General features: G+C 40.5%; 2 protein-coding genes across 2 annotated transcripts; one reads left to right on the top strand and one right to left on the bottom strand.

Annotated features, from left to right (window-relative positions):
* Positions 1–25: 25 nt before the first annotated feature.
* On the top strand, positions 26–3,759 carry tceanc2 (transcription elongation factor A (SII) N-terminal and central domain containing 2). The gene is made up of 4 exons (XM_077556241.1): positions 26–563; positions 649–790; positions 2,892–3,085; positions 3,421–3,759. The coding sequence occupies exons 1-4, from the start codon at positions 363–365 to the stop codon at positions 3,607–3,609; spliced, it is 726 nt and encodes a 241-aa protein (XP_077412367.1). The 5' UTR covers positions 26–362; the 3' UTR covers positions 3,610–3,759.
* Positions 3,760–4,243: 484 nt separating this feature from the next.
* Positions 4,244–12,946, bottom strand: cdcp2 (CUB domain containing protein 2). The gene is made up of 5 exons (XM_077556236.1): positions 12,880–12,946; positions 12,411–12,758; positions 10,466–10,807; positions 9,719–10,075; positions 4,244–4,969 (listed from the first exon to the last, which is right to left on the bottom strand). The coding sequence occupies exons 1-5, from the start codon at positions 12,944–12,946 to the stop codon at positions 4,482–4,484; spliced, it is 1,602 nt and encodes a 533-aa protein (XP_077412362.1). The 3' UTR covers positions 4,244–4,481.
* Positions 12,947–14,473: the final 1,527 nt, after the last annotated feature.

The following is a 14,473-nucleotide window of genomic DNA, read 5'->3' as shown; positions in this document are numbered from 1 at the left end:
CTCATAACTCCCCACGTTTCGTGCCTGCCTCAGTCTAAGGGACACAATATTTGTCTTATTTAAAAAAGCTACAATTATAGCAGTAATTAGCTCTGAAAATGTGCGTCTGTCATCGAATACTCCTTTTTCTCGCGACAAGACGTTTCACCACATTTGAAATAATCATGATGTATTTGTAATATTGTTAAGTAAAATGGAAATGTAATAAAACCACAAAGGTGAAAAAATATACTGTATATCGGCGTAGGTACCAGATGTGCTCGGCCAACAAGATTAGATCGGGGTCTTTCGGTGTCGCCATCACGGAAAGGGGAAATCGCTTATTTACTCTTGTGAATTGATATATTTCCGAAAACTCCTAAATGCAACATAGACAGCCTGCACTGCTAGCTACGGCTAGCTTTAGCAGTAGATGTTTTGGTTCTGTTTTCCTCAAAATAACCTTACGTGAACATTTTCTCAAGATGGACAAGTTTGTGGTGCGGCTACCTAAGGGAGAGACGCCTAAAATGTCGAGGAACACCGAGAAGACTTACAAGCAAACCACCATAGAATCCTTACGAGTGAGTTTGTGGCGCAGGAGGAGAGGGGGATACTTTCCTTAAATGCAACCCAAATATGAACAACCTAATCAAAGTTTTTCTCCAGAGGGTGGTCGTCATTGAAGATATATTGCGCCATAAATCGATACTGGAGCTCCCAGGACAGAGCAGGGACAACATGCTGAGTGTCTTGACCGACCTGAGCAAAAAGATGCCGTCCAAGGAGGTGCTGAAGTCCACTAAAATAGGTAATAGTATGTCAAAATAAATAAATAAAATAAAAACAATGCTGACTCACCAGTGAAAAGACTAGCAAACAAACTCAGATGAGTTTCCTTTAACATAAAACACAGAGTTTTCCTTGTTTTCAATAAATAATTAACTCAACACTTTTTGAAGGCAAAGAAAGGGAAGTCTAAAATGGCCAAGTCAATGACATTCTCTATTTATGAAGGAATCTCTATATTTTCCTTTCTACATCTTCCCATCATCTTTTGCTAAAAGCTACTCGAGACTTGATGAAGGCAAGGTCTGGAGTTGCGGTTTGTTTCATTCATTCTTTCTTTTCTGACACATTATTACAGGTTACATTGATCACATCATATAATTTGCAACATTGAAATCCGAAAAAAGGGCTGACGGGTAACTTACTTATTATGAACCCGTCCCTATCGATTCTTACTATATGCATCAGTCATATACATTGATTATGATAGTAATTGCTTCATATTGTTATCAATCCCAGACTTGAGTCTGCACATTCCTCGCTCAGTTCATCTTGAGTTAATGTCTGTGTGTAAGTTGCAGCTAGTACCAAACATTTGGAATTGGTAAATCGGTTCCCAGACGCCACCAACATGCCCACCCAACCAGGCGAGCAGTCAAGGCGAGCGCATGCTCGTTCACCAGTAGCGTCTTCGCTGACTTTTTCTTGTGTCTCTTTCTTCAATTGCTGAATTTCCTGCAGAAGTGGCTCAATGCTCTTTTAAATTTCAAGTATTTCGGTGACCAATTATTTGAGTTTTGCAAGAGAAGATTTTATCTCCTCAATCTCGTCAGCTCTTTTTCCGCCAGGCATATTGCAACAATGTAGTTAAAAATCCCAATGTCAACAAAGTAGAAGTCACGAGCGAGTGCAGGAGCAAGTACAGACGCGTCTTTCCTCGACAGATGCCTCCTTGAGTATTTTTTTTTACGGAAGCAAATGAAGGAATACGGTCTCCACGTACATTACGTGCTGTAAAAAGTAGCTAAACACTTTATGAAGGCAAGAATTGTTTTTATTAACAACAAATGAATCCTTGACTTCAAACTGTCTTTAAAACATCTTGAGCTTCTTAACGGAGGTATCAATGGAAATGCAACAGCTTATTAAGGTGGAAAGAGTTTGGCTGGAAGGGGTTGATAAGATATTTTATCACACCAGAGCAAAAATCACACTATGATAACAATCCCCCAATTTGTAGGCCAAATGCAAACCATTACCATGTGTTCTGGAATTGCCCTGTCATTAAAGCCTATTGGCAGGATATTCACAAGGAATTACAGGATATATTTAAATGTACAATATTCTTCGAGTGCAAGTTTTTTTGGTTTGGATATATCCCCCAGAATTGGTTAATAAAAAGACAAACAATTGGTCAACATTTTGTTGGTTGCTAGTAAAAAGGCCCTAACAAGGAAGTGGTTGACACAAGAAAGTCCAACAGTGAATGGGTGAATGGACATTACTATGGACATTTACAAAATGGAGAAAATAACGGCATACGTCAATCATAGAAGTGGCCAATTTATTTCCTACTGGGAGAAGTGGGTTAATTTTGTAAAACCTTTGAGACTTGACTTTAATTTTGACAATGATTGATTAAGACTGAAAAATATATATAATTCCCTATTTGTTTTATATCAAGAAGACAAATGTTTTCCACATATGGAAAGTGATTTAAATGTTGTTTTTCTGTTCATTCTTTTGTTGTAAAAAAACAAAACAATAAAAAGTTAATTACAAAAAAAAAACATCTTGAGCTTCTTTTTATGGTAGGCTTGTTTTTGTATGTGTAGCTGCCTTCACATTTGTCGGCAGTAACTAAAAACAAAGCCATTGGCTTGAGATCAAGGTACTGAACAATATGCACATTTCCATGCCTTCAAAAAGTTCTGAACTGCTTTTTACTGAAGATGACAAGGAAAGATTCTGCCATCCACTTCCGTTGTCTTCCATAATAGCAAGACAAGATATATTTAATGTGTGCACTGAACATTTTTATTAATGGCCTTAAAAAAAGTGTTGACTTTATGGGGTGGGGGCCCCTGGAACACAACCCATCTTCTTCTTGTCTTCTTCTCCAGGTCACACCGTCAACAAACTGCGGAAGCACCCGGAGCCCGAGGTGAGCTTGGCGGCCACCAAGGTGTACACAGCCTGGAGGACGTTCGTGAAGGAGAATTCCAATAAGCCGTCCATTGAAGTGCGCTCGGACAAGCAATCGGAAAGCCTCAGGAGCAACGCCAGGAGACTTCTGGCCGAAGCTCTGGAGCTCAAGGTGAGGACTGTAACAGCTGTAGTCAGACTACATCGAGCTGGTAAAAGTCTGGGCGGCCTGCCAGGCCTGAAAAGCGCAGGGGGAAACCCTGGTATCTGCGCAAAATATGTGCTGAATGACGACTGGTATCTAAAAAACAAAGCGCCATAATGCCACAATTTCACATTTGATTTCTAGTGGCGCTGTTGTATATAAAAAGGCTATGTGTGAAACCCGTCAACATGGCGTGATGGCTCTGAAGCGACCAATTTTATGGCATCTCTTCCTTCGTCCCCACCAGGTAATGCAACCACACTGTTAACTGTGCGTTTGTTCATATTTTATTATATTGCCAGGAGGACTGCGGACTTGTGGACAACACGGAGCGGGAGGTGTTCCACCAGAGCGGCCGGCTGGTCAGCAGCTCGTACCGGAGGACGGTGCGAACGCTGGTATTCGCCTTCAGACGTCAGCCTGAGCTCAGAGCTCAGCTGAAGCGGGACCACGCCTCGGTTGCCCAGCTGGTGTCCAAGTATAAGAGATAAGCTGCTAGAATTAACTTTTTATGCGCCTCATGTTTTTTATAGTATTGAATGTAATTATGCTATATTGTCAGTGATGTATTTTTTAAAAATTGATTGTGCTTTGTTTTTATACTGTATTGAAAACGTGAATTAAAACAGAACTTTCACACATTTGGCGGATGCCCGGTCGTATACATTGTGATGGTCTTTCAACAGGGTGGGTCTAAAGTAGGTATACACTTTTTATTAATTAACTTGTTTTGTTAACATTCAAGTAGTAGTACTAGGAATAATGGCAAATAATCCAAGTCAAGAAAGAAAAAGCAAAAGGACAGCAGAAAAGTAGGTTTAAAGAGGAAGTCAACCTTAAAACATTTCTTGACACTAATATATGTGACCTTACTAGTCTAAACATGACATTCTGAGTGGAATATGAGTTATGAAGCAAAATCCAGCAGTTTTTATCCATCTCAAGGGGCGGCAATTTTGCCACTTGCTGTCAACTGAAGATGAAATCAATGTTGCTCAGGTAACAACCAATCACAGCTCAGCTTCAGAAAACAGGTGAGCTGTCATCTTCAGTTGACAGAAAGTGTCAAAATGGCCGCATTTTGTAGTACTTTTAGGCAAGTAAATAAGACAAAAATTATTTTTTTATTGCTTTTAATCAAAGAACTTTAATCACTTTGTATGAGAAGTTTTGAGGTACCAGGCAATTAATTGTCTTTATCTTCGCCCCTGCCTGTTTAAATTAGATGTCTGGTGGTTTTTGGTGTGCTAGTCTACAACCATGTACATTTAGTTAAGTCAATTTTTGTATAGTTACTTACATTAATTACATTAAACCACATTGGACAGTGCAGCTAATGTTGTGACCAATGAAATGTAGGCGGCTAAAGCAACACGAGCCAGACGATGGCGATCACCATGAGGATGACGGCCAGGACGCAGATGCTGATGAAGACGATATCGCTGAGGTCGTGGGGCTCGGCGTCGGCGCGCCCCACCTCGCTCCCTCCGCTGGCGGCGGCGCCCCGCAAGGCCTCCTGCTCAAGCAGGCGCTCCTCGACCGAGACGATGGACGCCGAGGCCACTTTGCGCATGGCGTCACACTGCACCTTGTACTCCTGCACGTTGCGGCGCTCGCCGTCGGAGAAGTCGATGAAGAGCTTGTTGACCAGCATGGTGACGTTGCGGTGCTTCTGGCTGGCCGTACCGCAGTTGACGAACTGGGCGAGGATCTTGTAGGAGGTGGCCGTCAGCTGGGCGGTGCATGTGGGGTTCCCGAGGTAGATGCGCTCGCGGTCCAACTGGGGGAGTGACTTCTGGGGTATGAGGATGGTGAACTCTGACCTGGTGCAGCTCACGTTCACGGGCACCACTACGGAAGGGCAAAAAACTTTGGTAACAAACATGACACAAACACGGATGCTATACGTCTCGCTTCCATTCCACCATGTAACTATGTTTATGAAGTTACAAATATATATATTTCTTGGGTTTTACAATTTTGAAAATATTTCTGTGAAGTTTTATACGGCAAGGGACTATCAGACTAAATGGATGCCATATATATATAATTATGTTGCAAGTTTAAAAATATGTATGTACAAAACATGTCTACAGTATTATCAATCTATAATATTTAGTTTAGTTTTATAGGGCACGCAATCTGTTGAGTTAAAATAGAGCCAAGAATGAAAGTAAATCAATGTGGTTACTACGGCCAATCAGCAAATAATAAAAAAATATGTAATAAGTCAAAATTGTCTGAGAATAAATTCTTCCAAAATATGTTTTACATCTTGTAATTAAAGCATTTAAAAAAATACTTTTGTATAATTTTATAGGGGAGGAATCATGTTTGGTAAAGTTGGGGAAAATATATTTAATGTTGCAACTGTTTAAACATGCAGGTTCGGGAGGGTTACTTTTAAAATATATTCCAATACAATTACTAGTTACCTGTTTAAAAATGTAGTTAGTCATGTGATCCAAGTACTTTACCAAATTACCAGAGTATATTAACGTAATGTAACTTGAATACATAATTACTTTTGAATTACTCGAATACCAAATGTACTAAAAACAACAACAGGCAAAAATAATAATAAATCGGCACGATATATAATTAAGAGATGAGTGAGTACAGGGTTGGGGAATCTAGGGCTGCGTTCACACTGCAGCTCAATTCCGATTTATCAGATTTTATCCATGCAGTGTGAACGATACAATTCAGATTTTTTCACACCGGACCTGGGCCTCTTTCGTATGTGGATATAAATTGGATATGTATGCGATGCGTCTGCACTGTGAACGCTCATCCGCACGCATCCGATTCATACGTCATCAAAAGCCTGATATGTGCTCTGCGCGGGTGGGAGAGAATGCTTGGGAGGGAGACTACTGACTCGTCTGTGAATATATACAAAGCTGTTTTGAGTAACAGTAAATTACTTCTTCCAACCTCGCTACTCTGGCGAGATGAAAAAATAAGGCCGATGGATTTCTGTTGTTTGTAAACAGCACATTCAAAACTGACGCACGAGGAAGCGGAGGACAGCAGCCAGCCAGTAGCGAGCGTGAAAACAGTCCACCAAACAGGAGCACGGGCGTTTGCACAGTTGAATTTGCATAATGTGTGCAAACAAGACACATGAATCCAACTCTTAATACGTCCACGAAGAGAGTCCACCAATCAGTAGCGTGCGTTGGCACAGCTAAATTCAGATAAGACACTAATAAAAGTCGCTTGCCTCGGCATTGTTGGGTTACTTCCGTTAACACCGCAACGTGACGCGGTTGTTTAGGGTGTACGTCACTCGACGTGTGCTCTTTGCGCATGCGAGTCGCATTAGATTTTTTGGAATGTGAACGGTACATTAAAAGCTCAGATTTAACAAAAAATCCGAATTGGGCATCACGCCCTGTAGTGTGAACGTAGCCTAGGTACAGAAAGTAAAAACCTTGCCACAGGTGCTTCTACTTAACTGGCGCGTAAATGAGCTCAGTCTGGAAAAAAAGTGGTATTGGACATCCCTAGGATATATATATTTTTATACAAAAGGGCGAGTCAAAAATGATCCGCACATTGTTTAAAGCACACTCTTGCTTTTTTGTGTGCAGTTTTTCATGGGTGCGCCGACTGCTGAGTTACAAGATAACGATCAGCTTGTTTGATTGATTTTTTACATGTGTTGGTTTCAGTTGCTAAAATGGCCGCCCCTCTAGTACGATGCACCAGTAATGAACAATGCAAAGTGATCCAATTTTTATGGTCAGAAGAGGCATCAGGGGCTGAAATTCACCAGACGCTTTTAGCACAAAATAGAAACTACCAAAAAGAAAGCTGCATGAATGGGTTGACATTTTTAACTCATTCACTGCCATTGACGACTATAGACGTCAAAAATTCCTTTGAACTATTTCTATTAGTTTAACTCCACCCCCCCACACTTTTGTTAACAAGAGTATGAAAACCTAGAAAAAAATGTTTACATTTAGAACAAGTATAAAATTTGTGATTAATTGTGAGTTAACTATTGAAGTCATTTTTAAAAAGCCCCAAAAAAATTAATTTTAATTAAATTTTTACAAATTAGGGGCGTCAGGCGATTAAAATTTGTAATCAGAATTAATCGCATGACTTCACAAGTTAACTCTTGATTAATTACTGTTCTAAATGTACAATAAAAAAAGGTTTTCGTACTCTTGTTAACAAAAGTGGGAAAAAAAAGTTAAACTAATAGAAATAGTTCAAATTAATTTTTGACATCTATAGCCGTCAACGAGAGTGAATGAGTTAAAAGTGAAACATGCAGAAGGAGCAAAAAGGCCAACAACCTCTACCACTGACAAGAAGAACAGAATAGTAATTAATGGCGTACCATCTATGAAAGCACATTCTTTGCCTTCCGACTACCATTTCTTCGCTCATCAAAGATGCTTCACACAAGGTCATACATTTTCTTCAAATAAAGCAGTGCGCGTAGTGGTGCATAAATGGTTATAAAACTTTCTTCTCAGATGGAATTGTGGACCTTTGGAACAAGTGCAACAGGATGGGGACTATGTAGAAAAATGATCTATTTATTTTACAGTACTCTTGTGTTTGTGCAAATAAGAATAAAAGTGCAGATCATTTTTTGACTCACCCTCATATTTGTTTGCCTTGTCTTTTCTGTCTTATGGATGTTTGATATGCATGGTTTTGGTCATTCAGGACCTGCAATTCAAATCCAAAGCACAGGAGCTGTGAGACAGGCATGTGAACCACTTCTGCATCATGATAGATAGATAGATAGATAGATAGCTAGATAGCTAGATAGATAGATAGATAGATAGATAGATAGATAGATAGATAGATAGATAGATAGATAGATAGATAGATAGATAGATAGATAGATAGATAGATAGATAGATGGATAGACTTGTGAGGGTAAATTAGATTTTCTTAGCTTCATAAAGTTTTCCAAACCTTTCCACGTGACCAATGTTTGTTATGACGAGTACAAGGTAAAAAGAGGAGTTAGCCTCAATCCCTCATACACGCGCCTACACGCATACACACGCACACTTCGTAATTTTGATAGATCTCTAGATATGCGACGTCATTAAAAAAAGTGCTGTTGTTTTGTTATTGGGGTTTAAATAATACATCTATGGGTGGTTCGTGCTGGGAAGTAGTTTATTTACCCAACAAGTTGCGGCCGTGAAGCTAGTCCCCGGCGCTGTATCTCCATAGTAACCGGAAGAGTTTTACAGCGTTTCTTTGCAAATGTTATGTAACCAAAACAGTCACCATCCATCTATTCCGATTTGAGATGCCGCTGAAGTTCAGTGTTGGGTCCGCGGTCGTCTTCCTGTCAATTCATCTTTGCATTCCACCTTAAAAGACAGCAATTGCGCTTTCCCGCCTGTAGGTGACAGTGTTTCCCACAATTTTGGATGGGTGAAGACGCTGGTTTCCATATTTTATACGTGTAGTTCAAAACCCACGGTTTAAACTTAGCCTACTCTTATTTCTACAAAATCAAAATGTCGTGAAGTTTACACATCGCAAGCTTTCAAACTAGACCTGTATTGAAAAATCAATTTGGCAAAAAATTTAATAAATTAAGTTCAAACTATCCAACATAAGCATCTTCAATGTCAAGAACAAATCAACGTTAGATTACATCAGTCATTTCGAAAAACAAAATGGTGTTGAGATTCTCACGTTTGACACTCCACACTACCCCAGCTTTCAAGTGAGACCCATTTCGAAAAATCAAAATGGAATTGGAATTAATTAATTTAAAATTGCACAACATAGGCATATTTTGACTGATGAGTCACTTTTGACCAGTGACCTTGTTGATCTCGTTGACCAACCAAAAATTAAGCGGGCAGTCCATTGAGCTATAGTGACAAGTTATCCACTTAGCTCAGAGAAAGCTCGTTTGACCAACAAGCTTTTTTGATTGTTTATTTATTTATTTATTTAAATGTAATTTAAAATGTTCGGCCAACAAGTTAAGAGCAGCCAATCAAGGACTACACTGCGTCGCAATAACAACCCCCCCCCCCCCCCCCCCACACACACACAAAAAAAGTTATACATTTCATAATACAATTATTTTTGTATAATTTTATGGGCAAGGAACCATTTGTATGTGGTAACTTAAACTTAAACAAAATGGACACCACATTTTTCACTTTATGAAAGTAAAAATGTGATTTCTCCTAGAGAATCAGCAAATAAAACATTTTAAAGTTTAATAAAGTTGTGGATGTATTTTCGGTAGTTTTGTCTCCCCCCAAGTTTATAATTTATTTTTATTTTTTTGTAGTTTTACAGGGTAAGGAAGCATATTATTAACTTAAACTTCAGACAAAATAGACTCCATCCCATGCCAGGTCACACACTTCTACTATTGTGAGGTCACAGTTGCAAATGTTTTAAATCACACACACATATATATACTGTGTATATATATATATATATATATATATATATATATATATATATATATATATATATAGTAGTGTTGTCAAAATGAAAGCTTTAACTCTTGAGTTTAAGCTTTAACTACAGTGAACTGCAGAGGTGAAGTAACCATATTTGGTCACCAACCAATTAACCTTTTACCTCCGAGATAAGAAGCAGTGAAGCCTCTGTGCGCTTCATCCCTGTCAGTGCTCAGCACCACCAGCATCTTGTCGCCCCGGGAGACAAGCGACGGCGGCCTCTCGGCGCCACACCAGCGTCCCAGCAGGGCGTCTGCCGCCTGCTCGTCACCGTCATACACGGCCACCCAGTCATAGTCGCACGCATCCGTCAAACTGTTGCGGCCTTCCAGGTCCATGACGGGAAAGAAGAGCTTGATGCGGTAGCCGGCTGCTAGCGAGATGCTCCAGTGGCAGTTGATGTTGTTGGGATAGATTTGCGGGAAGTTGGGGCTGCTGAAGTTGCCACATACGTCCGACAGCACCTGCTGGCATTCGCCTGGTGGTCGAGAAGTTGTACAAGCAAGACATTGAGAAGAGGTAGAAATGTTTGTTTAGTTTTGTCTTATGTCTTTATTAAGTTTGCTGTCACTTCTGTTCTCTATTTGTAACCACATATTGATAAAAATAAGGTACATAACATAACTTTGTTATCAGCCTTGTATGGAGTCAATCTATCCTATTTGAGATGTTATGTCAAGCAATGATATCATCAAACTAAATTTGGTCGTAAATTTGCATGTGTGGTTACATTTCGCAATCAACCCAATCACCTGTTTGTACTCCTAGTGGCCTAATGGATAAGGCACTGGCCTCCTAAGCCAGGGATTGTGAGTTCAAGTCCCATCTGGTGTGCTCTACATTTTAGGAAATCTACAAGATGAGATACCTGAGTAGTAATAGGCCTTGAAGCCCCGCCCTCCAATGTTGAAGTCGGATTTGAAGACAAGAAGCAGCTGGCTGGATGTGGTAAGAGTGGTGGGGGGCGTGTTGGCCCCGCAGTACGTGCCCAGGTGGCGGTGCGCCACGGTGGGTCCATCGAACAGAGCCACATAGTCGAAGTGGCAGCCCTCGTTGTTTTCTATCTGGAAGTCCAGGAAGAGAAGCGTGACGGCGCTGCTGTTGGATACGTGGATGAGCCACTTGCAGTCAGCTTCGTTGCTGTACTCGGTGGGGTAACCCGGGCTGGAGATGACACCCGATAGGCCTGTCAGCACCCCGCCGCACACGTCTGCACGGAAAAAATGCAACGAGTCAAAGTCAAAGTGGGCTTGTACAATGTAATACGTCAAGTTTCTTTGCATCTCCATTCACTCGTGTGTACGTCCATCCATCTTTAGCCATCAATCTCTATCTGTCTATTTTCCTTTTAACTTCAACACCCGGGACGGTTTGTACATATCAAGAGGAGAGATAGTGAGTTTATCAGTAGAAGATGATGTTTATGAATCTGCCAGGAAAGAGAGCAAGAAAATGTTGATGGATGTAGCGAGGGAAGACATGAGGGTAGTTGGTGTTACAGCAAAGGATGCAGAAGATAGACGAAGATTTACAAAAAGATGAGATGCTGTGGTGACCCCTAACGAGACAAGCTGAAAGGAAAAGAAGACACCTGACGTAAGGAGCTAATAAAATAATCAGTAACAATTAATTAACTCTTTTACTGCCAAACATTTTCCAAAAGGACCTCTGATTTTGAGCTTTTTCACTCATCTTTCAAGGCAAAAAGAATATTGTGTGGTATGACTAAAAAAAACTTGGTGGATACCATATGAAAGATTCTCTCATTAGAAAAAAAGTATGATTCTACCTTATTCCATTCTTTAGTAATCACCATTTGAAAATAGGTAATTTGAGTGACACCAAGCTATATTGAGAAAAATAAGGAGAAAACAAGCCTTTTGTGAAAAGACAAATTTTCTGCACAAAAGTGACTTTGACACTAATAGTTTTTTTTAGTGACACTCTGTGAATTAGGTTTAGTGACAAACACTTTGATCATCCACGACATCCTTGAAAATGTTGTACAATGTTCTTGCGGGTTCATCTTTCGTGTCCTCGCTGTTTTGTGGATTTTTTTTTTTTTACAGCGTTGTTTTTTTGACAGTACAGTATTTCTTAAGATCCGCCATGTTTTCATGTAATTTGATCCACGGGAGCCCATTGAAGAGAGATACAATGCTGTTATCTGCTGGCCATATTTAGTGTTTTTTTCTCTCTCAGTTCATTCATGAAACCAGAGCAGCCCAAGACAAAATGTAGTTGACATCAATTAACGTTGATGGTGGTACTCGTTGGGATTTCCATTATCATTAATTAATGTTGGCTGCGGGAAAAGAGTTAAAGGGGTTAAAGTCAACCTTCCCCAAAAATTCTTGACAATGTTATGTTCCATGCAGCCCCACTAGTCTATATACGATATTCTGGTTAATATCACATTAGTGGAATGTGAGTTAAGCAGCAAAATCCAGCAGTTTTTATCAATATCAGAAGGCGGCCATTTTTCCACTTGCTGTCAAGTGAAAATTACATCACAGTTGCTCAGGCCTCAGGTAACAACCAATCACAGCTCAGCTTCAGAAATCAGATGAGCTGTGATTGGTCGTTGCTTGAGCCCTGAGCAACTTTGGTGTCATCTTCAGTCAACAGGAAATGACAAAATGGCCACCCCCTGAGATGGATAAAAACGGCTGGATTTTGCTTCATAAGTAATATTCCACAAATGTAATATTAATCAGAATGTCATGTTTAGACTAGTGAGGTCACATATAATATATTATTGTCAAGGAATGTTTCCGGTTGACTTCCCCTTTAATGAAATATCACTGACATACCTTTCTTGTAGCCCAAGCTGAAGCCCCTGTGCGCCACGTGACGGTCCGAGTGGAAGATGACCGACATGACGTTCCAGGATGAGGTGAAGGCCGGCGGGGGGGCGTCGCCACAGAAGGTGCCCAGCAGGTTGCCCTCGTCGCCGGCCACACCGTTATAGATCTTGACGTTGTCATAGGCGCAGCTGGCATGGTACTCCAGCTCAAAGTGGTGGAAGGTGAGCAGCACCGAGGAACCTTCCGGCACCACAATGAGCCAGGAGCAGTGGATGTTATACGGGTAGAGGCCCGGGAAGTTCGGACTGGACAGGTTGCCGGACGGCGCGGAGAGGACGCCGCCACATTTTACACCTTAAAAGACGTTTTTCCTGTAGTAAATTGCTTAACTGCATTCAATTTCAACTTTTTTTCTTGCAATTAGGCATCAAAATCCTAAACTGACAACCTTGTAGAGCTGTGATAACAAACTCACCTTTTTGATCCGCCGCTGTGTCGACAACCAGCAGGAAATAAACAAGTGGAGCGACCCAGAGCATCATCTTATAGCTGACGCGAACTTTTTTGTCACACTTGAAGTCAGCATTTGTATAAAAAACATGGCAGCAGAAGCAGCGGCATGATGGCGAAGGCGTACACAGGCCAGAGCACTTCGCTGTTGATGGGTTGTGTAGCTCCTAAAAAATTAATCCACAACCTGAAACCCACCTGCGGCTACTGTCACTAAATTTTAATGATGGAGGGCGGTTTGTTGGGCTAGTGTGCATTTTTAATAGCCTCCATTGAAGAGAAAGACAACAACACAGAACACATGTCGCCCACAAGGAATGTACTAGGTAAGGGACAGGAAAGGTAACTCCCTAAACAATTACACTGCAGCTCAGCTTTTTGCTAGCGGCCATCATCGCTAACATAGACTTGTTGGCAGCATATCGGATGATGCAGCCAAAGCAATAACAAATGTGTTTTTATAGCATCATCATTCAGACTATTTTGTGTCTCTCTGAAATTGGCATGTTTGAAGCGGCCTGTCACACACAACTGAGTGATAGTACAGTATACTGCTTAGCCAATAGTGAGTTCGGCTTTTGTCACTATGACGACGGGATGAAGCCCTGGCCTTAGATTAGAATTTGAGCAGCTTCAACCCAGAGTGTGGAGAAAAAAAGTGAGCGCCCCTAAAGACTAACAGAGCATTTTCCAGTTGAGGAGGTAGCACTTCATAATTGGTATAAAAATTATTATGTATTTATTATAGAGGTGTCTAAAAATTTTTCCTATAGGGCCGCATACAGGAAAATACTGTAGATAGCTGCAAAGGCTTGTTTTTATTATTATTATTGTTATTTTAGTTTACCAATGAAACATTGTTTATATAATGCAGTTATTTTTGGGAAAATTGCTACATCAAGTCTTTTTGTTAAAGTTGATAAGGAAAATATTTTTTTTGGGGGAGGGGGGGGGGGTCATTGCCTTGTACCACACTAGAATAGATCCACCCCTCCAATTAGCAGTAGCTGAATCCCATGTCCACATTCAGAACCAAAACAAGCACAATCTGTAACAAGATACCACACTCACTACCCAGTAATGTTACATGTTCACAATTAGGCCTTGATACTAAGCAGAAAGTTGAGGAAACCATTTTTGTTTCTGAAACTGACTTATCGTTATTCTCCACATAAAAATAAATTCTGTTAATATTTTTTGTGTATTTTTTGTGTGTGTCTTTGAATATAAAAACCTTTTATTAGTAGTAGTAGTGACAGTCCCCATGACACAGGCCGTGCCACTTTTCCGCTACACTTCTAAAGCTGCCCACCCCCGCCCCGCTCTCTTTTTTAATGCTCAAATTTAATTTCTAGTAAATGCCGCGGGCCACTAAAATATGGACGAGGGCCACAAATGTACTCCAGGCCATAGTTTGGACACCACTGATTTATTATTTACTACAAATAATGAATATGTTCATCTATTTATGCCAGTGACGTATTGTGATTCTCTTTAATGCTCTTCTACTAGATGACAGAAGGGACCATTCACTTGTTGCCATTCATACAACAGAACAC

The sequence above is a fragment of the Vanacampus margaritifer genome, chromosome 2 (genome assembly GCF_051991255.1).
Source record: "Vanacampus margaritifer isolate UIUO_Vmar chromosome 2, RoL_Vmar_1.0, whole genome shotgun sequence".
Taxonomy (NCBI): domain Eukaryota; kingdom Metazoa; phylum Chordata; class Actinopteri; order Syngnathiformes; family Syngnathidae; genus Vanacampus; species Vanacampus margaritifer.
The sequence above is the reverse complement of the archived record's forward strand: the minus strand, read 5'-3'. Positions and strand labels throughout refer to the sequence as shown.